Genomic DNA, 23,994 nt, shown 5'->3' on the forward strand with positions numbered 1-23,994 from the left:
CTCCCTCCTAACTGATGTGCTCTGCAGACAGAACCAGTTAAAATCTCTGGGTGGGCTGGTTTGGAAGATGAGAGGTGGCATTTTTCATCCTGCTGGTTTGAAATGATGCTGCAGGAAAAAATTAAAAATTCAGGCCAGAGTCTGCCAGTATTTAAAAATGACACAATGAGTTAGCTCTGCTTAGTGAAGCATGTTTTTAAAATGCATAATATTAATACATGTTCTGCCAAGATTTAGCTCAATTAAAACTATTTTGAATGTAAAACTCTCGAGTGCTTGTGCCACGTGGATTTTATTTGCTGATAGTGGAGCAGGTGGCATCACAACCATCATTATCTGTGGGATCTGATTGAGGGAAATGTGATGGCATAGCCACTGACTTTTATTTGCTTTCTCCCCAATCACTCCCTGCTGGCCTTCCTGAAGTTAATTGCTTTGAGATGGTCTAGAAGTAGAAATTAAATAAAATCTGACTTGCTGTGGTAGATCTATACTGAAAATAATAAGAGAATTTTGTTATAAATAACTGAATAAAATCTGACCTGGTTGGTGGATTTATAATGAAAATAATTGGAGATATTTGATATTCCTGAGTGACATCCCAGTAATGCAGTTAAATGGGACCCTTGGAGAGCTGGACCCCAGAGCAGATGGGATTTGAGGGGGACATTTGCCCACTGCTCAGGATTTTTGGGAATATTTTCCCTTCAGCTTCTGCAGGGTTTTACCCTTCCATGGGCAAAACTTGGCTGGGAATGAGGACAGGGCCAGCCAAGGTCTCAGTACCAGGGAAAAGCAGGGCCTTGGCTCCTTGGCCGTGTCCAAGGAATGGAATCCTGGGGATTTCCCATCCAGAGCTCCCTTCATCCCCATGGGAATGTCCAGACTCTCCATTTTCACTCTCCTGGACTCCTCCTTTCACAGCCATCATCCCTGTGGAAGGATAGGAATGTTTAGGAAAACCCTGTGTGCACTATAAGGAACAAATTGATTTTCTCAGCATTCCCATCCCTCTCCTGCTCATTCCCTCTTCCCAGCAAGGCAGGTCAGCCAGGGCTTGGCTACTGGGAAAAGCTGTGGCCAGAGGGAAGAAATTCCTGCAGGTTTAAGGGAAATGGGAGGTCAAGCAGCATTTCTTGATGACTGCAACAGCACCAGGGTGACTTTTCCAGGGGTATTACACAACAGTGCCAAGCAGTAGGGCAGCTCTTGGAAACTGAGTTTAAGAGAACTGAGTTTAAGGCCCGAATTGTGACTCAGTAAAGCCCAGCAGCCCTGGCTGAAGCTGGGGCTAACTTGTGGGTGAATTTGTGTGCAGTGAAGCCCGAGGCCCCCGTGCAGCTGCACCTGGAGCTGGCTGAGAGGGGCCAGGTGAAGCTCTGCTGGTCCAGCCCTGCCCCGCTGCCCTTCCCTCTGCAGCACCAAGTGAGGATCTCCGCTCCTCCGGGCCACCAGGGGGACAGCCAGGTGAGGCACTGTGCCCTCTTCGGGGCTGGCCATTCCCAAACCCCGGCATTCCCACTGCTCCCTGGGCCTTGGATCGGGAGTGGGGCTGTTCTGGTGCAGCTGGGCTTAGCTCCCTGCTGTTCCCTGGAGAAGCTGGGCTTAGCTCACTGCCTTTCCCTGGAAAAGCTGGGCTTAGCTCACTGCCTTTTCCTGGAGAAGCTGGGGGGCTGCTGTTCCCTGGAAAAGCTGGGCTTAGCTGGCTGCTGTTCCCTGGAAAAGCTGGGCTGCTGGTTCCTGGAGAAGCTGGATTTTACATCTCTCCCCACTGAGAGAAGCCCCATCTCCTGCTGGCTCTCACAAGCAAACTCCCATTTTTCTTCTTGGGTGAAATCCTGGATTCTGTGAACTCTAAGCCCATTTTCTTTCAGCATTCTATATGTTCTGTAACTCATCTGTGTTTAATATTTATAAATTTTATTATAAATAGGTTTTTTTTCTCTTCCTACCATGCAAGTGGCTCTGGAATAACAAGCAGCTGTTAATTAGCAACCCATAATAAGACAACTTGTTTTCGTTGTATAACAACAGTTATACAACTTCCAGCAGTCTCAAATTGACAGTAAATTTAAAGAAGAAAGATTTTTAACCCAGCTTTCTACCTAAAAACATAGAAAATCCTTGTGTAGAATATGAGGATGTTATCTCCTGCCTTTTAAGGAGCAAATTGATTTGCTCAGTGCTCCCATCCTTCTTAAAAACTGAGTTGAAAGAGAAGGCATGAAAGGGAATTCAGGGAATTCTGACTCCATACAATTTATTTATGTTCCTTCTGTGTTTTCCTGTTTCATTTTACAACAATAATGGATTTGGACAATCCAACAGATGCTTCAGGTAGTCCTGGAAAGCTCCATGGCCATGGACAATGCCCTGCTGGACTCTCCATCCTCAGTGCAAGTGAGGAGCAGGAACCTCCATGCTCCAGGCTTCTGGAGTGACTGGAGCTCACCCTACAACCTCTCTTTGGGAGGTAGGACACCTGCAGGCTTGGGATAAAGCTGATTTTCCCGCTGGTTTTGTGGGTTTTGTGTTGGAAGTGGAGTTGGGATGAGAAATCCTGTGGGAGCCTTTCCTGCCTGAGGCTCAGCTCCCTCCCTGGGCCAGGCTGGCACAAGGGATTCTGGAGAGCAGCACCTGTGGGGCTGGCACTCCCTCAGCAGCACCTGCCCACACCCACACTAAGCTCTTTTCCTCAGAGCTTTTCCATTTCCAGTTCCAGCTGGCAGCCCTGAACCTCCCCTCAGTTCAGGATTTTTCTCCTGGTGCTTTCTCTCACTTCTGGTTTTGGTTTTGTAGCTGAACTGAAGGCCCAGAGCACAATTAAATGTGCTTGTTGTACAGTCCAGCCTGGTTTGTAATGCTGAGCCCTGTGCAAAAATGACTTTCTGCTTATTCTGTTGTATTTTTCCATGCTCTGCTCAGAATTCCCTGGGAACATTTTGGTCTGTGCTGCCACAGGAATTCTCTGAACTCTTTATACAGGCACCTGCACCAAAGAAAGAACTAAACCTTGGAAAAAGAGCTTTTTTCCTAATAAAACCTTGAAATAACAGATCCTAAAGTTGCTTTACTGCCTGCAAAAGGGAAATCTGGGGGAAATCCTAAAAATCCCTGCCTGGTTCCTCAGTGGGGGAAGCAAACCTGATCTTTAAAGGATTTAATGCTGGTTTTGGGGTGTTCTTTGCAAACAGCTCCATTCCAGCTCCATCTGTATCTTCCCTGAATCCCTGACTGGTGGAGACTGAGTTTAAACTTCTCTCAATCCTTGGAAAATTCAGTGTATTTGAGCCTGCATTGGACCACTGCTACAATTTGCTGTTAATTGCAGTGTAAAACCAGTTTTGAGGACTTCAATCTCCTGCTGACTTCAGGAGGAAGAGGAACAGCAGCTCCTGGAAAGATGGATTAATTTTATTTTGTTCCCCTTGTGCTACTGTGTGTTGCTTGCACTGCACCCTCCAGGGATTTTCTGCTCTTTTCATTCAGATGTGCCTGGGGATATTAAAGATTATTTAAATCAGAGTTTAGAAACATCAGGTGTGGAGGGAGACAAACCAAGGCCCATTTCTGTTCCTGTTCATAGTGATTAAGAAGTAGGAAAGTTAGAAATACAGCCGGATGATGATGAAAATAATAAAACCATTATTATTATTATGAATAATAGTAATAGTAATAATAATAATAATATTTTCTGTTGGAAATATTTTTTTCCATTTTCAGTTTCAATGGATCCTCCCCCCCCCCTCCTTTTTCCTTTTGTGTAACCTGGGGATATTAAGGATTATTTTAATCAGAATTTAGAAACTTTAGCTATGGAGGGAGGCAGTCCAAGGCTCATTTCTGCATCTGTAGCAACCATAACAATATAAAAATTATTATTTATATCAATATTAATATTAATATTACTTTTATGATGATTATAATATAATTTTAATGTTATAATGTTTAATAGTGTCATAATATTATATATTATTATACAATAATATAACATATTTTATTATGTATTATTATATATATTAATAAGATATGATTATTATATATTATTATATACTATTTCACATAATATATAATATCATATTGTCAATAGTAATAATAATAATAAAAATACATAATAGATAATACAATAGATAATATAATAATGATATAATACGGTATAATATTATTATATGGTATGTAATATATACACTATATTATTATGGTTATTAACAATTATTATTATTATTATTATTATTATTATTATTATTATTATTATTATTATTATTATTATTATTATTATTATTATTATTATTATTATTATTATTATATGCTTTTACATGTTCTGGTTGAGTTTCGACCCTCAATGGCTTTTCCCCTTTTTCCCCCTTTCCACGCAGCTCCAGTGCTGTACTTCCCTGCCAGGACCCTGACCCGCGCTGTCTCCAGCCTGTCCTTTCTGTGCACGTTCAGGAACCGCTCTCAGCCCGTGCCGGCCCGGGAGCTGGTGTGGTGGCTGAACCTGGCCGAGCCGGTCCCGGCCAGCCAGACCTCGGAGCTGAGCAGCCGCGTCAGCCGCGTGACCCTGCCCAGCCTGAGAGCCACGCAGCCCCGGGGCAGCTTCCTCTACAGCGCCCTGTACTGCTGCCACCAGAGCCGCCAGTGCCACCGCGCCTACGCCGAGCTCTATGTCGTAGGTGAGGCTCGGGGGCACTGCCCGTTCTGCTCTTGGGCCCTTGTCGTGGTCAGGATGGAGTATTTCCATTTAAAATCCTTTCTTGCCCTTGGGGGAGTTTTGTTTGTTTGGTTTTGTTTGTTTGTGGTTTTGTTTTTGTGGGTTTTTTGTTTCTTTGTTGCGGTGTTTGTGAAGGTCCCCAGGACGAGGTGAGAGATGAGAATCTGACTGCATGTTCTCAGAAGGCTGAGTTATTCTATTCTATTCTATTCTATTCTATTCTATTCTATTCTATTCTATTCTATTCTCTTCTATTCCATTCCATTCCATTCCATTCCATTCCATTCCATTCCATTCCACTCCATTCCATTCCACTCCATTCCATTCCACTCCATTCCATTCCATTCCATTCCATTCCATTCCATTCCATTCCATTCCATTCCACTCCATTCCATTCCATTCCATTCCACTCCACTCCATTCCACTCCACTCCATTCCATTCCACTCCATTCCATTCCATTCCATTCCATTCCATTCCATTCCATTCCATTCCATTCCACTCCATTCCATTCCACTCCATTCCATTCCATTCCATTCCATTCCACTCCATTCCACTCCATTCCATTCCATTCCACTCCATTCCATTCCACTCCACTCCATTCCATTCCACTCCATTCCATTCCATTCCACTCCATTCCATTCCACTCCACTCCATTCCATTCCACTCCATTCCATTCCACTCCACTCCATTCCATTCCACTCCATTCCATTCCACTCCACTCCATTCCATTCCACTCCATTCCATTCCACTCCATTCCATTCCACTCCATTCCATTCCACTCCATTCCACTCCATTCCACTCCATTCCATTCCATTCCATTCCACTCCATTCCATTCCATTCCATTCCATTCCATTCCATTCCATTCCATTCCACTCCATTCCATTCCACTCCACTCCACTCCACTCCACTCCATTCCATTCCATTCCATTCCATTCCACTCCATCCCATCCCATCCCATTCCACTCCATTCCATCCCATCCCATCCCATCCCATCCCATCCCATCCCATCCCATCCCATCCCATCCCATCCCATCCCATCCCATCCCATCCCATTCTGCTATACCAAAACTATACTAAAGAAAGAGAAGGATACAGACAGAAAGCTTAACAAGAATGAATAATAAAAACTCATGACTGACTCCTCAGAGTCTGACACAGCTGATGGTGATTGGTCATGAAGTAAAAACAATTCACGTCATGAAGTAAAAACAATTTGGATAAACAATCTCCAGACCACATCCCAGAGCAGCAAACACAGGAGAAGCTGAGGCTTCTCAGCTTCCCAGGAGAAGAAATCCTGGTACAAGGGATTTTTCAGAAAATATCACAATGACTGTTTGTTTTTTGGTTTTGTTTTATTTATTTTTTTTCCTTTGTTTTGTTTTTGGGGTTTTTTGTTGAGTTTTTTTGGTTGGGTTTGTTTTTGTTTTTTGGGGTTTTTTTTGTTTGGTTTGGTTTGGGTTTTTTGTTTTGTTTTGTGTTGGAATTTGAAATGTAGGGAATTCTCAGAACTTCAGCTTTATAGGTTAAAGCTCAGAATTAAACACAAGATTTGATTTGAGGCTTTGGAAAAAGCTTCTAAACTTAAGTGTTAGAAGCAAGATTGTGGATTTATAGTGTGAAGTAAAGACATGTTGAATAAAGGAAAGTTTAGAGTTTTAGAGTTTAAGATGTAGAAAAAATAAAAGTAGTTACAAAGGTTAAAAGGTTAAAGCTTAGAATTAAACACAAGATTTGATTTAAGGCTTTGGAAACAGAAGTGTTAGAAGAGAGGATGTGGATTTATAGTTTAAAGACATGCTAAGTACAGGAAAGTTTACAGTTTTAGAGTTTAAGAGATAGAAAAAATAAAAGTAGTTATAAAGGTAAACAAGAAATGTGGAGTGCAGTACTGTAAGTTTGTGTATTATAACATGATTGACTAAGAAGGCTTACACTGTAGCATGACTCTATAAGACAAAATATTTAAAGATTGAGTCAAAAACATAAACATTTTTGTTGGCAGTGTTTTATTAGTCAATAACTCCTTAAAAAGTCTTGTAACTAAAAGTTTTGTGACTTTTTAAGCTATGCTGTAAAGACGTGAGCTGAACTCACTTTTCTTAGTTATGTGGAAGATAAAAAAATAAACCACATAATCAAAACCAATTCAAAAGTCCCATCTCAAATTACATCAAAAATTCCTCACAGTTTTGTTTTGTAGCAACCATTGTGTCTTATTAATTAAGCTTTTATGTCTTTTAATTAGACATGGATTTTAATATCTCCTGTGAGACTGATGGATACCTGACTAAAATGACTTGCAGGTGGTCTGCAAACCCAACCACCTTGCTCCTGGGGAGTCTGCAGCTAAGATATCACAGGTATGGATGGAGTTTAATTCTCTTTTTATGTTTGGAAAACATTGCTCAAAATATTGTAGTGTCAAAGAATTCTGGAGGAATGTAATTATAGAATTAACAGATTCTTTATCTGTGTGCAGGAAGGGAACCAGAGATAGCTGAGTATGGAACAGATTTTATTTCTAGGGTTTTTCAGCATTTTTCAACCTGTTTGGGAGCCAGTTCTCTTCAAGAAGATTTCTTGGATCAGTTAAAGAATTATTCCAGTTGCTTCTACCTACAAGTTGTAAGGAAATAAGGGAAGAGCCCATTCCCAGGGGGAATGTCTGGCCTGGTGGAGCTGTAGAATCCCTGTCCTTGGAGCCTCTCAGATCCTGACAGCTCCATCTGATCTGGATTTAACTCTGCTCTGAGTCTGAGGTGGGACTTGAGACCTCCTGAGGTCTCCACTCAGTCTTTGATTCTTCTGTAATTTTTTAATGTTTTTTTTTTCTATGTACACACAGCTAAAAATAGAGGATGAAACCAACTCATTCCAAGGTGGGAAAAGGTCTTGCTTGGAGAACCAAACCTTAGCTGGTGAAGGGAATGGTGCTTTGTGAAGGCAGCAGCAGGGACTGCAGCAATTCCCAGAATCCCAGAATCCCAGACTGGTTTGGGTTGGGAGGGACCTCAAAGCTCATCCTATTCCATCCCTGATGTGTGGAGCTTGAGGGTTTCCTAGAACCACTCAGACAGACAGACAGACAGCTCTTCCTGAGGCAAAAACCCCATAATTTTAGCACTCTGCTGGGCTGGAGATGCAGGAATTTTGGCAAACAGCTTCCATCAGCCCTGCCTAATCCTTTGGAAAGGCAGCCTGTCTTCTCTGGTGGAGCTCTGAATGATCCTGGTGCCCAGGTGAATATTTCCCAGGGGTTTGTGGACTGCAGGAATAACTGGAATGCTGGAAAGTTCAAGTGGAGGCTTTTGGGGCAGGATTAATGCCTGCCTGAGTGCTGAGGTAGCTTTTGTTTACTCTGCCTTGACAAATATGGATCTAATGAGTGCACTGCTGGGCAGGGAGCTGGGAATAAACCCCATGCTGCTCATGGTGCCTTTTATTCCCACTTCCTCACTGCTCAGGTTTAGCTAAAAATGTGATTTTCTAGTAGGAGGTGATAATGTGGAGATTTGTTCGTGTTCCTGCAAGATCAAACAGTGACATTACCACTGCTTGCAAATCCTTCCCAGATGCTGCTGATCCTTCTTTTTGTTCTAGTTTTTGTGGTTATTTGTTCAGAGTGAGACCTGAAAGAGGAAAATGCAATAAAATTCCTGCTGCTATTCCCTTTAGGAGCTGGAGTGCAGCACTGCTGTGCTGTGTGTGATGCTCTGCCTGTGGGGTTTTGTTTGGCTTGGGTTGTTCCTACATCTTCCTCTGCAGGCAGTGCTGCCAGGAGAAACAGCTCCAGAGGGATGATCCTGTGGGAGCAGGGAATGCTCCAATGCCAACCTCCAAAGCACCAGGCACTGCTTTAATCCTGAGGACACAAAGAGGGAACTTCTACCCAGGGTAACTCTGGTGGTTCCTCTGAGTAACTCACACCCCCTCCAGCCCCTCTCCTCACAAGTCTGAGGAGAAAGCTGAAAAATGCCCACTCCAAGAATTTATCCAGTTCCATTTTGTCCAAAAGCCAAGGCTCCTCTCTTCTGTTGCCAGGTGTGATAACTGGACATGGGGTTTTTAATCCAGAGCTGATGTTTTGGTGGAATTTGCATCTCCTGGAGACCTCACTGGGTCTTTGTGGCAGCTTCCCCCTGGTTGCCAGTTGGGATTTTGGAAGTCATTCCTGACTGCAGTCAGTTCTTGGCAGATTTGCCTTGCTGTGTTCATTGCCAATCCCTCAAATCCCACAATTGATGAGGATTTGGAGCTGCCCTCTCTTGTTGTACCTGCTGCTTTTGTTGTTTGTCCTGCTTTTTCCAGAGCCAAAGCTTTGAGAAGTGACACTGAAATGGTTTTTTATCCCCTTCAGTGCAGACTCAGGTTCCAGATCCAAATAATCCTCAAAATCCCAGGAGTTTGCAGTGCCTCCATTCCTTTTAATTCCCTCCAGATTTACACTTGCAATGCACCAACTGAATGTGTTTTTTTTCCCTCTTTTAAGGAGCCAGATTTATTGCTCTGACTCTCCAAGCCCATCTCCAGACTCAGAGGTGAAGGAATGCCTTTTGCAGAGGAACCATTCCTACGAGTGCACATTCCAGCCCATTTTCCTGTTATCTGGATATACCCTGTGGATAGAGTTTAAACACTCCCTGGGAACCCTGCAATCCTCCCCAGTTTGTGTCATCCCAGCAGATGTGGGTAGGTCAGGATCCTTGAATCTCTCTTCCCTTGTGCCCCTGGATTTTTAAATGGTGTAGGGCAAGGATTTTTCCATAGGTTTTCAATAAAAACATGAGAGTTTTGATATTACCTTAAAGAAAAATTGGTTTAAATGTTATTCCCATCCAGGATTTTAATGAAACATGCACTTCTGCCAGTTATTCCCTCTACAGAAAATGCAAGTGTTATATTGCAAAATGAAGCTCATTTTTAAGGTCTTGGTTATTTAATTTCTCAGATTGATTTGTCTTCAATTAATTAGTTTATACTCCAGTATTATTTGCACAGTTGTTTATTATTATTATTATCTTTATTTATGTATTTATTTATTATTATTATTTGTGCAGTGTATTATTTACACAGTTATAAATCCATTTCAAATCATGGGGACTGTCCCTGCTCTTCCATGCTGCTGCAACATTTTGTGACACACAGAGCACTGAAATTTGGATAAAAACAAGAGGCAGGAGCAGTGTTTGGATGTTTTAAAAACTCCAAAATGTGCAAATCACCTTTTCTTATCTGCTCTGTGACAGAGAATTCACTGGGTATTTTTTGGAACCAAATTTGAATGTGGGTGAGAGCAAACAAGGCAGCTGGACCCCAGAGGTGCTACATGAAATAAATTCCATTTATATAATTATGAAATTAATTCGAGTTTTATAGCTATGAAAGAAATTCGAGTTGTAGAATTATAAAATACATTTGTTATGTGGTGACAATGGATGGAATGTTTCATCCTGGATGCAGGGTGCTCTGTATTGTGGTAAAGCAAAACAAACCCATTCCAGCACCATCCAAAATGAAAAAATTATTTATTTTCTGTTGTTGTTTTCTCCTCATTCACATCTGATTATCCAAAGTAAGTTTATTTCAATTTGGCTTGATTAACAAGCAAGGGGTTTGGGAGATTCCTGTTCTGGAGCAGCTGGATTTGGGGGAATTTCCAATTAATAAAATAAAAATGTTTCCATCAGTCACTGCACAATGTCTATCCCCCGCCTGTACAGGAGCTGCTGTTTTCTGCAGGGGTGACCCCATTGAAATAATGGAATAATGGAATTGTTGGAAAGCCCCTGGAGAGCATGGAATCCAAGCATTCCCAGGTGCCAAGGCCACCTCTGCCCCTGTCCCCAAGTGCCACATGCACAGGGCTTTGAAATCCCTGCAGGGATGGGGACCCAGCGCTGCCCTGGGCAGCTGCTCCCATGCCTGACCACCCTTCCCATGGAGAAACTTTCCCAAATATCCAACCCAAACCTCAACCTTCATTGCCAGGCTCTGTCTTCTGCTCTTTATCCCAGGGCAGGTGGCAAGAGAATCTGTTGTGCTTTAGGTGAAAATGAATACCTGGAAACATTCCCGTGGGTTCGGTGTTTCCAGTGCTGCTTTCCCTGGAACAGCAGAGGCTTTGTGTTACCCACCACCCTCAGGACAAGGAGAAGCCATCCATGGTTTGATTTATTGGGAAGTGCCAGTGCAGACTTTGCAGTAATTGTTTCATTTTTCCATTTTCCAGTGAAGCCTCTGCCCCCTTCCAACGTGGGAGCAGAAGTGACCAGGAACACGGGGCTGCTGAACGTGAGCTGGGCCCAGCCTGTGTTTGCCAGCAGGGATCTGGCATTCCAGATCCGCTGGAATCCAGAGAGCAGGGAGGACATTCCATGGCAGGTACGTCTGTTCCATCGGGCCTGGAGCAGGGCTGCCCTGCTGGAGTGTGGAGCTGCTTTTTATCCATGGGGGAAATCACAAAATGCAAAAGCAGTTGCAGTGTCCACAAAGGAATTTTCCTCACAATCCCGCTTCCTCACGGGATTCATTTTCAGGAATTTTGACTCCTAGAGCTGTGTCACAGGCATCTTTTATGGAAAATCCTTTCCTTAGGATTTTTCCTCCTGAGAAGCTGAGAGGCCTCAGGAACAAAATGTAAGCAATGATTATCTGCTGCTGTGGAATGCAACAGGTGGGTCTGGGATTGGGCTCATGTGGTTGTTTCTACTTAATGGCCAATCACAGTCCAGCTGGCTCGGACTCTGTCCGAGCCACAAGCCTTTGTTATCATTCTTTATTTTTCTATTCTTAGCCAGCCTTCTGATGAAATCCTTTCTTCTATTCATTTAGTATAGTTTTAATATAATACATATCATAAAATAATAAATCAAACCTTCTGAAACATGGAGTCAGATCCTCGTCTCTTCCCTCATCCTGGGACCCCAGTGAACACTATCACAGAGCTGCCTAAACCTCCCTTTGTCCTCACTGTGGCTCTTTTGCCCTCTGTCCCAGCTGTATGAGGTCCCAGAGCCTGCAGGCAGCTGGGCAGTGGTGCCAGTGGAGCAGCTCTGTGTGCAGTACGTGGTGCAGGTGCGCTGCCGGGAGCTGCAGGGATCCGGCTACTGGAGCGACTGGAGCAGAGCAGCCCAAAGCCTCGTCCAGGACATCAGAGGTCTGTGCTCCAGGGACATCCTCAGGGCTGGCACTTGCCACACTCAGCTGTGACCATCCCTCCCAAATTGTTGTTTTGCAGCTCCCTTGCAAGGCCCGGAATTCTGGAGGGTGGTTTCTGAGGATCCAGCCGGGAAGCAGAGGAATGTTACACTCCTGTGGAAGGTGGGAGCTTTCCCTGTGATCCTAAAACCAGATGGGATTGCCAGGAGGAGAGTCTGACTGGCACATGAGGCTTGTGGGAATTGGGATTTGCCTTTTTCTGGGCTTCTAACAATTGCTTGGCTCATCCTAGGGGCAAGAGGTGAATCCTGGTGGGAATTCTGGGGTACAATGGGAGATGGTTTTGCCTTCTTTGCCTTAAAATGTTAATGCAGGACAGGAAAAAGTTTCTCAGTGCCCATTCCTGTTTGCTCATGTGCTGCTCTGGGGTTTGAACCCTGAAAAATGTGTAAAACAGGGAATTGCTGTGGGAATCTGAAAGTTTGGCTCTCCTTGTCCTTCACTTCCCTTTGCTGGGAAGAGAGGGAATGAGAGTCAGCTCTCAGAGAGGGAAATGAAGCCTTTAAAAGGACTCCAGTCCTTGGATAAAAAGACAGGAGCCAGAATATCTTTATTGGGTCCTGTTTCCTTAAAACTGGAGCTGCCCAAACAACCTTTGCTCTGGGAATCAGGATGGAATTCAGGAATTAATGCCCATGAATTAATTGCTGCAGCCCCTGATGCAGAATGACTCGTTGTGCAGCGTGAGCAGGTACATCATAAAGCACCAGACCCCAGGGAACCCGCCCTGGGAGGAGTTTGTGGATCATGGCACCAGCTGGACTTTCCCTTGGAGGGAGCCAACCCACACCGTCACCATCTTAGCCATGAATTCAGTTGGAATTTCTGCAATTAATTCTAATTTAACTCTATCCCAGCAAATGAGCGCAGGTAAGAGCAGCAGTGAGGGGGATGTGGGAAATGCCAGGAATCCTGGTGATGCTCGTGGGGAAAGCTTTCTTTGGGATAAAATTCCCTCTATTGGAATAAGGAATGTTTTATGGGGATGCATTCAGCACCAACTGAGCTATTGGAAAACTCAGATTTCCTTCATGAAAATCCTGTGATTTTTGGGTTGGGAAAAAAGTTGTCACTGGGCTGTCTTCACTAATAAAATATAAAGCAATTAATCAAAGAAAAAGAAAATCCTGCTGGAGAACTGATCTTTCATCTCCTTTGTTTTGGGAACACCCAATGTTCCTGCTAGGGAATGTTTTGTTGTCTCCAAAATGAAACGTGGTCATGTTTTGGGCTGCCAGGGTACAGGGCCCTCAGACTTCCTGAGCAGCAATTCCTGCTCCACTTCCTGAACAGAAATTCCTGGATTTGGCTGCACTCTGCTTAATCTATTCCCAAGAATTTGGGAATTTTTAAATTTTTGGTTAAGGATAATTAAGGAATTGCAGGTGAGAATTGGGATATTTGGTGTCTGTAAGAAACTTGATCTCTTTGTGCTTGGGACTGCTTTAGTGTAACACAAATTTTTGGTGGCTTGAAGAAAAAATCTCTCTGCTGATGTGGCCCTATTATACAAAAGACAATTAAAGTGATAAAGTAGTGACACTTGAGCAGTTTATGGCTTTCCCTGTTTCCCCAGTGGATGCTGTGCAGTCCCTGAGTGCTTACCTGGTGAACAGCACCTGTGTGGTTGTGGTTTGGAGTCTCTCCCCACAAATCCCTGGGATAAAATCCTTTGTGATTGAGTGGAGGAACCTGAACAAAGAGGAGCCGGTGAAATGGCTGCGAGTTCCTCCAAACCTCAGGAAATGTTTCATTTATGGTGAGTGTGTGCTTGAAAATACAATTTGTGCTGTTAATTGGTGTGGAACAGAAAAATGTGGAATTTCTGAGCTGTGAGCCCTTTTTCCCCTTCTGTGTTTCTAATCACTTTTATTGAGCAATAAACCAAATTGTGATGCTCATTAGAGGATTGCCTGTTGCATTAATAATCAGCTTAAGCTCTGGAGTGAGTTCATTTTGTGGCAATACAATAAAATTAGTTCTGGAATACTGAACACACCAGTTAATTATTCAAATGAATATCTGCATTTCCTTTGCATTTTGACTTTACTCCTGGAAATTATCCCAGGAGCTCCATAAGGTGTTCATTCCATGGCAGAATAATGCTGGATTAATAGCTGGAATCTTGGGATTTTGAAGTAGGGATCTGTAAAACATGGATCCATTATTGCCCTCTCTGGGTTGATCTGAGCTCTGATCTGTGCCCAGAGCCTCTGTGGGGGGAATTGTTTAAAAACTGGATGACAGTGGGTTCCAAAGGCTGATTTCTCTTTGCAGATCACTTTATCCTGATTGAGAAGTACCAGTTCAGCCTCTACCCTGTGTTTGCTGGAGGAGTTGGCAAAGCCAGAGCCACGGATCAGTTTGCCCAAGGTGACCATCAGGGGCTTTCCCCCTGTTTTTTATGAAGTAAAAGTGAACTTTAAGTGTAAAATCTCTATCTTATCTGAAAAAAAACCCCAAACTAGTAATAAAGTCACTGTTGTGTACCTACAAACAGTGAACAGCTTTAATCTGAAAACCCTCTGTGGGCTGAGCTGAGTGAGGGATTAAACTCCTCTTTAAATAATTCCTTTTTGTCTGTTTATTCCCAAGGGAAAGGTTTGTCCATGGGCAATAAAACTGTTGCTCAAGGTTATTTCCCCATCTGAGCTGTTGTTTCTACTGTTTGTTATTTCCCTGTTGCCAACTATTTGCTCCCAGACAAATCACTTTGCTGCATTCATAGCTGAACTCCTTTATTTCCAGGGGGATTTGAGACTGGCAATGCTGGCACCCTCCACGTGGTTCTGCCCATTGTTTTCTCCACCTCAGTTCTGCTGCTGGGAGCATTGTTGGTTTCACACCAGAGGTACCTTGTTCCTGTTATCCAAAATCCAGCTGCTTGTTCCTGTTATCCAAAATCCAGCTGCTTGTTCCTGTTATTATCCAAAATCCAGCTGCTGCAGCTGCACTGGTGCCACTCTGCTGAACTGGTGTCACAGAATCCCAAACTGGTTTGGGCTGGGAGGGACCTTAAATCCCATCCAGGGCCACCCCAGGGACACCTCCCACTGTCCCAGGCTGCTCCAAGCCCCTGTGTCCAACCTGGGAGACTTCCAGGGATCCAGGGGCAGCCACAGCTGCTCTGGGAATTCCATCCCAGCCCCTCCCCACCCTCCCAGGGAGCAATTCCTTCCCAATATCCATCTAAATCCCCCTTTTCCAGCTTCCAGCCATTCCCTGTGTCCTGTCCCTCCATCCCTGGTCCCCAGTCCTGTCCCTCCCCCTTGTCCCCAGCTCTTCTGTACCCCTGTAGGCCCCGTGGCTTGTGGTCATTCAGCACAGACTGCACCCTTTATATTTTCCCAAACTGCCACCTGGAATGTCCCCTCTTGATGGTTTAGGTTAAATTTGGGGCATTTCTCATTTCTCCAATGGTTATTTCATGGCCACAGTGCTGTGGATAAATGAAATGGCAGAGATTCCTTCCCAGCACAGTGGGAACAGCACCAACTCCAGCATTTCCCTGACATTTCAGGATGAAGAAGCTGCTCTGGGAGGATGTTCCCAACCCCAAGAACTGCTCATGGGCACAAGGAGTTAATTTCCAGCAGGTTTGTATTTCCCTGGGGCTGCTGCTCCCTCCACCCAGGGCTGTTGCTCCAGCTCTGTCTCCACTGGAAATCCAGCCCTGTTCACCCCTCTGGCTCCAGCCAGAGGTTCCCATTCCCCAGGCCTCTGGATTATGCATTGGACATGAGAAATATCTGCTTCTAATGATAAACTGTTAAATAATAAACTGATTTTTTAATAGGTGACAGATGGTGGCCTTTGCCAAAACAGCCCTGGCCTTGGCTGGGAGGGCTTTAATCTGTGTTTGCTGTGGTGTCCATGGAGAGGGGAAGGGACACAAACATCTCCTGTAGGGATAAACCACATGCATGAGGAATAAAATGTTATTTTCATTGTTTAAAAGCTCCCTGTTCATTTTGCTGTGGGAAGGTGATGGATTTGTGTGGGAAAATCCCAAGTTCAAGGCCCAGGTGTTGCCAACAGTGAGTCTGGACTGAGTAGAGCCCAGGAGTTTCACTCTTTGCTCTGATTTCCCACTACTCGGAATATTTTGACATTTTCCTCATTATTTTGGCAGCTTCCCTGCTGTAAAACATGATTTGTTAATCCACAAAAAATCTGGATTTATCTGTTTTGTCCTGAATTCATTAGGAAATACAAGGCAATTTTCCTTTGGAGCTCTCTTGCTGCTGTCAGTTCATCCTGGTGGATAATTTACATCTGCATTTATTAGGAGTAGTAAATCCTGCATTTCTCCCAAATAGAGGAGTTTCACTCAGTTCAAGCATGCAGCTGCTACTCAGGTGGGAATGCTCCAAAAATCCTATGGAAAGGCTGAATTTGATCAATCCTAGCAGGGAAAGTTCCTTCAGCTGATGTATCAATGGTAAATCTGTCAAGGAAATTTTGTCATAGGGGATTTTCAGCTATGAATTTTAAAAAAAAACAATGTGTGAACTCAATGTGGCAAAATTCCAGGCTCCTGGGAATGACCTTTGGTGTTGGATGCTGTGATCCATGAAACCTGGAGAGTGAAATAAAGCTGTTCCATAATAAATGAGCATTAAAATCCCTCTTTTCTTCCAGCCTGAGACTCTGGAGCATCTCTTTGCCAAGCACCCCGAGCCAATGTCATGTGAGCCACTTCTCCTGGAGGCAGAGATGGTGCTGGAGGACATCAGCCTCACCAAAACCCTGGGGAAAGAAGAGCCAGGGGATTTTTTAGGAATTGACCCCACGTTTCCAAGCCCCCAGGACTCAGAACGTGACTCTGCATGCTCCAGCAGCCACTTCCAGAGCAGCAGCTTCTGCAGGAGCTGCCAGGATGGAGAAGGCCTGGCCCAGGGGGACCTCAGATACGCCACAGTCATCAGCAGCTGTCCCTCCAGCGGGCCCTGCCGGCCAAAATCCTGCCCGGGGAGCTGCTTCCTAGGGCAGCATTCCATAGTGCTGGGGGCCTTCTGCAGGGCTGCCTGGGAGGCTGGCAGCGGGGCAGTGCTGGTGCTGCCTGGCTGCCAGCCCAGCAGGGCCCTGTCCCTGCTGTCCTCGGAGCCTTTGGACGAGGCTTTCCCCGAGCGCGGCCTGTGCTACCTTGGGATACCAGGCCTGGACACAGCACACAGGGACATCCTGGCAGACAGCTCCAGGGACACGTGGCAGCCCCAGAGCACGGGCCTGCTCACGGAGCAGGAGCTTCTCCAGCACATCCCAGCCACTGTCAAGGAGTTTATCCAGGGCAGCCTCAAGCCTAAAGGCACTGTTCCCTATGTTCCGCAGTTCCGGATGGCTGCAGCCAAGGGGCAGGAGGCCACGGAGAAAAAGTGACAGAATCACCCCAAAATTCCATATTCCTGAAGTTTTTCCAGGTGTTGATGCATTCCTCTGTGTTCCCTCTCTTGCTTCGTCCAGCTTGTTCTGGTTTTAGGCTTCACCTGGAGCCCCCAAGGGTGAGAGAGCTGATCCAGGGCCTGGGATACTTTTGAGAGAGAAAAGCTGGAATTTTCCATTTCCCTGGGGATGATCTGTAACATTGAGTCAGCCTGGATGTGGTTGCAAGGAATGGATCAAGGAGTGAAAGGATCAGGGTGCTGCAGGAAGAGGAAGAGAATCCAAATTCCTGTGTCTCCATTAATTGGATAAAATGATGTACTTAAAGTAAAGTATCCACATTTTATTGTGGAACACAAGATTCCAAATGCTGAGTTTTACACTGACATCTCTTCCCAAGCTCTTTCCTAAGATTCCATGGGAAAAAAGACAAGAATTGGATCCAAGGACCCTGCATTTTTGATTTTGGGAGATCCAGCCTGTCTGCATGGCCTTGGAGAAGTCACTTTGCCTCTACAGCCCTGCCAGGAAGCCTTGGGTGGGAGTAAATCAGGTCTGCATTTTCTGGAAGAAGCAGGAAAACAAACCCACACCAATTTGCAAGCCAAAGCTATTTTTTTTTCTTGTTTTATTGCATAGTTCATAAATATTTTTCTACACCTGCCTTTTCAGAGAACTATTTTTAGAAGTGAAGGAGGATGAATTTATTGTGTATTCCAAAGAATATATTTCTGTCAAACTTCAGAGAGACAAAACCAAAGGGCAAAACTGATGTTAAAAACCAGAGCAAGGGTGAATTTAAACCCAGTCTGAGCTGTTGACCTGGCTCCTGTGGGACTCTGATGCTGGATGTGACACAGATCTGATGTTCTTGTGTGGGGTGAGGAATTAAAACCTGTTTTGTGTTAGGAACCAAGACTTGTCTCTGTGGTTGGAGATAAACCTGCAGGCTCCTGTAGCGTTCCAGCTAAGGCTGTGATGGATGCTGGATTTAGGATGCACTTCCTGCTGGTGGGAAGGGACAGGAAAGCCCATTTCTCTGGAGAGTGGAATGATCCTTTCATGGAAGTGTCCAGAAAAATTATTTGGTTGTGTTTGAGGGTCATCTTTCTCCAGAAATCAAAAGCTGGTGTTGATTTGAGCCTGCCCAGACCTTTCCCAGTAATTCCATATGAACAGGGGGAGCTTTCCCATGGGAATGATCAGCTGAGGGACCAGGGAAGGCTTTCCTGGGAACATGGAAAATTCAGGAGTCAGGAGATGTGCAGGAGGTCTCTCCTCAATGGCAGAGTCCCAGGTTTCCCCTCCTCTGGGAGCTCAGCCCATCCTCCCACTGCCACCCCATGATTTTCCTAATGGTCAGAGCAGCTGGTGCTCCTCAGGGAAACCAAAGGATCTCCTCTGCAAAAACCCTGCAGGAAATACAGCAAATCTGAGCTGCTTCAGCAAAACCAGGAGATTTGGGGTGTGTTGAGAGTAGAACCAAGGGGTTGGATCCCTCCTGGGCTGTTCCTGTCCTGTTCCTGCAATCCCAGTGCTCCTGAGGATGCTGCAGATCCAGGTCCTGCCCCACAGCTCCATAAATAATTCCTGCAAGTGGCATTTCCACCCTAATGGAAGGGACATTCGATCCTGCTCCTCACCTCTCCGTGCTCCCACAGAAAGCCAAAATCTGCATATCCTGAATGCTCCATCTGCCGCCTCTGGCTCGGGTTACAGCTCCGGCCGCTCCCTCGGGCAGCAGCTGCCTCGGGGAGGGAAAGCTGGGAGCTGGGCAAGACTGGGAGCTGGGTTCTTTTCCATCATTATTTTTCCCCTCACCTTCAGGTCAGGTTGTTTCTCACAGCTGAGCCTTTCCCAGGCCCTGGGGATCGCTGTGTTTGCAGCCACGGGAGAAAAATTTCCTTGGCTGAGCTGGAGATGGGAATGTGCAGTGCCTGGGATTTTGGAAGGTTAAGGCAGTTTTTGTTGGAGCCACAAGAAGCTGCCACTCGTTCCAGAGCCGTCCCTGCAAGGGACACAGGTGTCACCCTGGGGAGGGCTGGAAGGGGCTGTGTTCCATGTGAAAATGTCTGGAGCAGGGAATCTGTGCTCCCTGCCCCTCCCAGGCTCTGGTTCCTGGCAGGAGAGCTGGGAAAGGAACCAGGAGCAGGGGGAAAGTAGGGAACAGGGTCACACCGGGATCTGTGCTGCAGAAAAAATGGGTTTCAAGGGGTGATCTTCACCTCCAGCTCTGCTCTGAGGGCTCTCCTCCACTCCTGGCTCAGTGCCTGGCAGATCCAAAGGGATTCACCTGCCCCTGGGCATGGGGCAGGAGGAAAAACCTTTGGAGTTGCATTTGAGAGCATCCCAAGAGCAGCCACAGGAGTGACCCAGTATAGTTCCTGTTTCCTTCCCAGGGAAAATGTTGCTGCTTCTCCAGAAATGTTCCTGTGCCACAAACAACCCCAGCCAATTCCCAGGGAATCTGGGCATTTTGCAGAGAAATGGGATTTTTTGGCCGTGGCCTCACACTCAACAGGAAAGGCTTTTTCAGTTTGAACCAAGCAATTACAGGAGCCATGTGCAGCTTCTGAAGTACAAATTAAGATCCTGCAGATTCATTTTGAAGAGCATTCAGGACTGCAGCTCTTTTATGTAAGAAAATGAATCAAATGTGTCATTTTCCCTTTTCCATGTCACTTGCAGCTACAGTTAAGTTCCCCTTTCTTTTTTTTTTCTTTTTTTTTTTTTTTAATCTGGGATTGATGTTTGAAGCAGCAAAACCTTCCAGTGCCAGGGATTTGGAGCTCCATGATCTTTAAGGTTCTTTCCGACCCAGGCCATTCCATGATTCCCTGATTTTAAAACACAGAAGGGATCAATACGTCCTTCAAATCCTTACCCAGGCCATGATTTTGTCGGTGATGTTCCAGATTTTGTGTTCCTTGTTGGAGAAAAGGGAATTAAAATGCAGGTTCCTGGTGGGAATTTCTGCAAGGGGTGTGCATCCAGGTTTTTCCCAATAAAACACCAGGATTTCAGCACCTGCCCCAGTGCCCAGATCCTGCTGTTGGCAAGGACACTGCAGTGCTGGCACACAGCCCCAGCCACCCCAAAAGGACCCAAAACCCCCCAAATTCCTTTCAGGGAGAGCCAAACCGGGAAGCCCCAGCATCCTTGTGGCCGGAAAAGCGGGAGGTTTGGCAGATGCCATTGTGCTCGCTAATGATCCCAAACAAAAACCGGGAATTGTCGGAGGGGCCTCTCGTTAATGAATGACTCCTCATCAGGAGCTGCTGGTGCCAGAGCTGTCAGCAGCAGAGCAGGGCCGGGGAGCTGCAGAACAGCCCCGGTGGCTCCGGAATAACCCAGGGTCCTGCTGGGAGGGGATGCAGGGAAAGCCGAGGGATGCAGGGGGATGGAGGGAGCGACATTCCGGGGGCTTGGATGCTGGGGAAAAGCCGTGGGCAGCGAGCTCTGGGCTCTATGAGAGATGAAGGTCACGGCAGCGCCACCTCTGCAGTTCAGAGCTAATTAAAGACTCTCTCCGGCCTTTTTTATCACCTTTTTTACACCCAGCCCCCCTTTTCCCATCGTCCTGGGTGGGCCCTTTTGGGATGCAAATGAAGCTCATTTCCTATCCCTGAAAATGCGTTCAGAAGCAGCCATTTCTACCTTCAGATCCGAGAGGAGAGTTAGGGACAGGTGACAAACACAAGCCTGCCCGCTGCTGCTTTCCCAGCAAAGGAAGCAATTTCCATATGGATCTGGCACTTGGCAAAGGAGAAGGAGCAACCTGGGCTGCTGGAAGGTGTCCCAAGCCTTGGGTGGAATGAACAGGCTTTAATCTCCATCCAAATCCAAACCACTGTGGGATTCTAGAATTCTGTGAATTCTGTGAAGGGGATTTTATAATTCTGTGAATGGATGGGATGGCAAAGGCAAGGAACAGCTCTGTCAGATCCCCCAAATCCATCCAGGACACACAGGTGGGCAGGAGACCCAGCTCGGGCAGCAAAGGAGCACTCAGAGCCTCATCTCAAGCTTCCAACAATGATTAAAGATCTGGCAGGGAAAGAAATATTTAATCTTGTGCCTGCCTAATGTCAGAAGCTTGTCAGAGACCAGCTGCTGTTTGCAGGAACAGCTTGGAATCCCTCTGCTCCAGCTGGGTGGCCAGGAAAACTCCAGCTGGATCATCAGGAGAACTCAGCTGGGTGGTCAGGAGAACTCCAGCTGGATCATCAGGAAAACTCAGCTGGGTGGCCAGGAGAACTCCAGCTGGATCATCAGGAAAACTCAGCTGGGTGGCCAGGAAAACTCCAGCTGGATCATCAGGAGAACTCAGCTGGGTGGTCAGGAGAACTCCAGTTGGATCATCAGGAGAACTCCAGTTGGATCATCAGGAGAACTCCAGCTGGGTGGTCAGGAGACTCCAGCTGGATCATGAGGAAAACTCAGCTGGATCATCAGGAGAACTCAGCTGGATCATCAGGAGAACCCCAGCTGGATCATCAGGAGAACTCAGCTGGATCATCAGGAAAACTCAGCTGGATCATCAGGAGAACTCCAGCTGGGAGAGGACCACCTCCCTCCTCAGCACAGGGAGCAGCAGGGATAGTGATGGACTCAGCCCTGCTCCCCATTTCTGCCCCCTGAACCATCCCACACTCCCTGCAGACAAATTCTGGCTGGAGCAGGGATGGTTCCAGCTGAAGTGAAGGGTGTTGGGTTCCTTTTTGTTTTCAGGTGAGAGCATTTTGAAAAGATTGTTTAGGTTGCTGCTTGTCTTGGGGCTGGGAAGGATCTGGAGCAGAGGATGGAGCTGGGGAAGGATCTGGAGCCCCAGGAGAGGCTGAGGGAGCTGGGCAGGGGCTGAGCCTGGAGCAAAGGAGGCTCAGGGGGCCCTTGTGGCTCTGCACAGCTCCTGCCAGGAGGGCACAGCCGGGGGGGTCGGGCTCTGCTCCAGGGCACAGGGACAGGAGGAGGAAAGGGCTTCAAGTTACCCCAGGGAAGGTCCAGCTTGGAGATGATGGAAAATTTCTTCACAGAAAGGTCCCCCAGCCCTGGCACAGCTGCCCAGGGCAGAGGTGGAGTCCCATCCCTGGAGGGATTTAAAATCCCTGTGGATGTGGCACTTGGGGACACGGAGCAGTGCTGGCCTTGGCAGTGCTGGGAAACAATTGGACTTGATGGTCTCAGAGGACTTTTCCAAGATTAATGGTTCCAGGATTCTATGATTTTATGACTCTGGGAGCCTTTTTCTCTTTTTCCCATCAGCTGGATGTGGAAATAGATGTTGAAGCAGGAGCCCTGTGAGGACTCCAATCCAATTCCCCAATTCCCTGTCTGGAGCTGGGACAGATTGCCCTGAGCCCCTCAGAGCTCTGTGGCCTCTCTGGCTGAAATAGGGAGGTTAAATCTGCACAGATGGAAATCCAGGAGATCTGAAGATATTTCCCTGCAAGTCCTGCTTTGTGTCACCTGCCCAGACCCTTTCAGTGGTGACAGCACCCAGAAACACAAGCCAGGGTTGCCAGGCTAAAACACAGAAAGGTTTCTTGTTGGTTTAAAAATCTGCTCTGTTTGTTTGTTTGTTTGCTTTTTTTGGTTTTTTGTGGTTTGGGGTTTTTTGGTGTGTGTTTTTGGGCTTTTTTGGGTTTGTTTGGTTTTTTGGTTTTTTTTTTTGGTAGGCAAAGAGACAGTGCCAGGTGGAACCTTTCCTGCCAATTTGAGGTCCTTTTTCCCACTCCAAAAAAAAAAAAAACAGTCCTAGGATTAGGGGCTAAAATCTTTATGGCCACTGCTTTGGTGTGGTTTTAGGCAGCTGATGTGAATTAGCTGAGCTCTTTGCAGTGAGGAAAATCCCTTCCCTGGGCACTTCCCAGACTGTCCCTGGGAGGGTGGGCAGGCCCTGGCACAGATTTCCTGTCCCTGGCAGTGTCCCAGGCCAGGCTGGAGCAACCTGGGATAGTGGAAGTGTCCCTGCCCATGGAGGGGGGACTGGATAATCCCTGAGCTCCCTCCCAACCCAAACCATTCCAGGATCCTATTCCATGAGAAATTCAAAGTCAGGATTTCTTGTATCTGTTCATATAAACTTGTGGTTATTTAGACCAAATGTTAGCTCCTTCCTTCCTCCAACCCAAGGACCTTCCAGCCTTGGCTGTTTTGCAGGATGAATAATATTGTCAGAGGCTATTTTTTCCCAGAATCCATCAACACCCAGACACAAATCCTCCTCCAGCTGGATAAACTGGGCTGGGGACAAGCTGTGGGCTCAGGGCTGGCAGCAGAGAGGAGAACATTCCCCAGCACCTCTCAGCCTAACCCACAGCTCCTCCTGGCCCCTCTCAGGGATTGGGATGCTCCCAAAGAACTCGGTGGGATGAGTCAGCTCCCTGTCTGCCAGCCTGGTGCTGAGGGGGAGGAAGAGGAGTGAGGAGCTTGTGCTGATCCAGGGAAGCTGCAGCACAGGAGAAAAGTGACAGAATCTTCTCCATTTCTCAGTTCCTTGCTTGGAAAATCCACCTTTTCCTGTGCTTCCTGCTACACCAACACCTGAGCCCTTGGTGGCACCTTTGGGGCTGCCAGGAGAGCTGAGGCAGGGGGAACATCCAGCTTTTCCAAAGCAGGCATAACATAATCCTAATCCAGCTTCCTGCTGGTGTTTTTTCTGCTCTGTTCCATGGTTTT

At 46.3% G+C, this 23,994-nt stretch overlaps 1 protein-coding gene across 2 annotated transcripts in view; it reads left to right on the plus strand.

Annotated features, from left to right (window-relative positions):
- Window positions 1–18,232, plus strand: part of LEPR (leptin receptor) — a 31,246-nt gene extending 13,014 nt beyond the window's left edge. For both annotated transcript variants that reach the window (XM_077182637.1, XM_077182638.1), the window contains exons 6-19: window positions 1,319–1,467; window positions 2,329–2,473; window positions 4,377–4,673; window positions 6,962–7,076; window positions 9,206–9,405; window positions 10,946–11,097; window positions 11,713–11,872; window positions 11,954–12,036; window positions 12,588–12,804; window positions 13,511–13,693; window positions 14,212–14,307; window positions 14,683–14,785; window positions 15,455–15,530; window positions 16,576–18,232. In XM_077182637.1, the coding sequence (XP_077038752.1) occupies window positions 1,319–1,467; window positions 2,329–2,473; window positions 4,377–4,673; window positions 6,962–7,076; window positions 9,206–9,405; window positions 10,946–11,097; window positions 11,713–11,872; window positions 11,954–12,036; window positions 12,588–12,804; window positions 13,511–13,693; window positions 14,212–14,307; window positions 14,683–14,785; window positions 15,455–15,530; window positions 16,576–17,313 (2,714 nt within the window). In that variant the 3' untranslated portion in view covers window positions 17,314–18,232. The remainder of the gene's footprint in view (window positions 1–1,318; window positions 1,468–2,328; window positions 2,474–4,376; window positions 4,674–6,961; window positions 7,077–9,205; window positions 9,406–10,945; window positions 11,098–11,712; window positions 11,873–11,953; window positions 12,037–12,587; window positions 12,805–13,510; window positions 13,694–14,211; window positions 14,308–14,682; window positions 14,786–15,454; window positions 15,531–16,575) is intronic.
- Window positions 18,233–23,994: the final 5,762 nt, after the last annotated feature.

The sequence above is a fragment of the Agelaius phoeniceus genome, chromosome 8, assembly GCF_051311805.1.
Source record: "Agelaius phoeniceus isolate bAgePho1 chromosome 8, bAgePho1.hap1, whole genome shotgun sequence".
Taxonomy (NCBI): Eukaryota; Metazoa; Chordata; class Aves; order Passeriformes; family Icteridae; genus Agelaius; species Agelaius phoeniceus.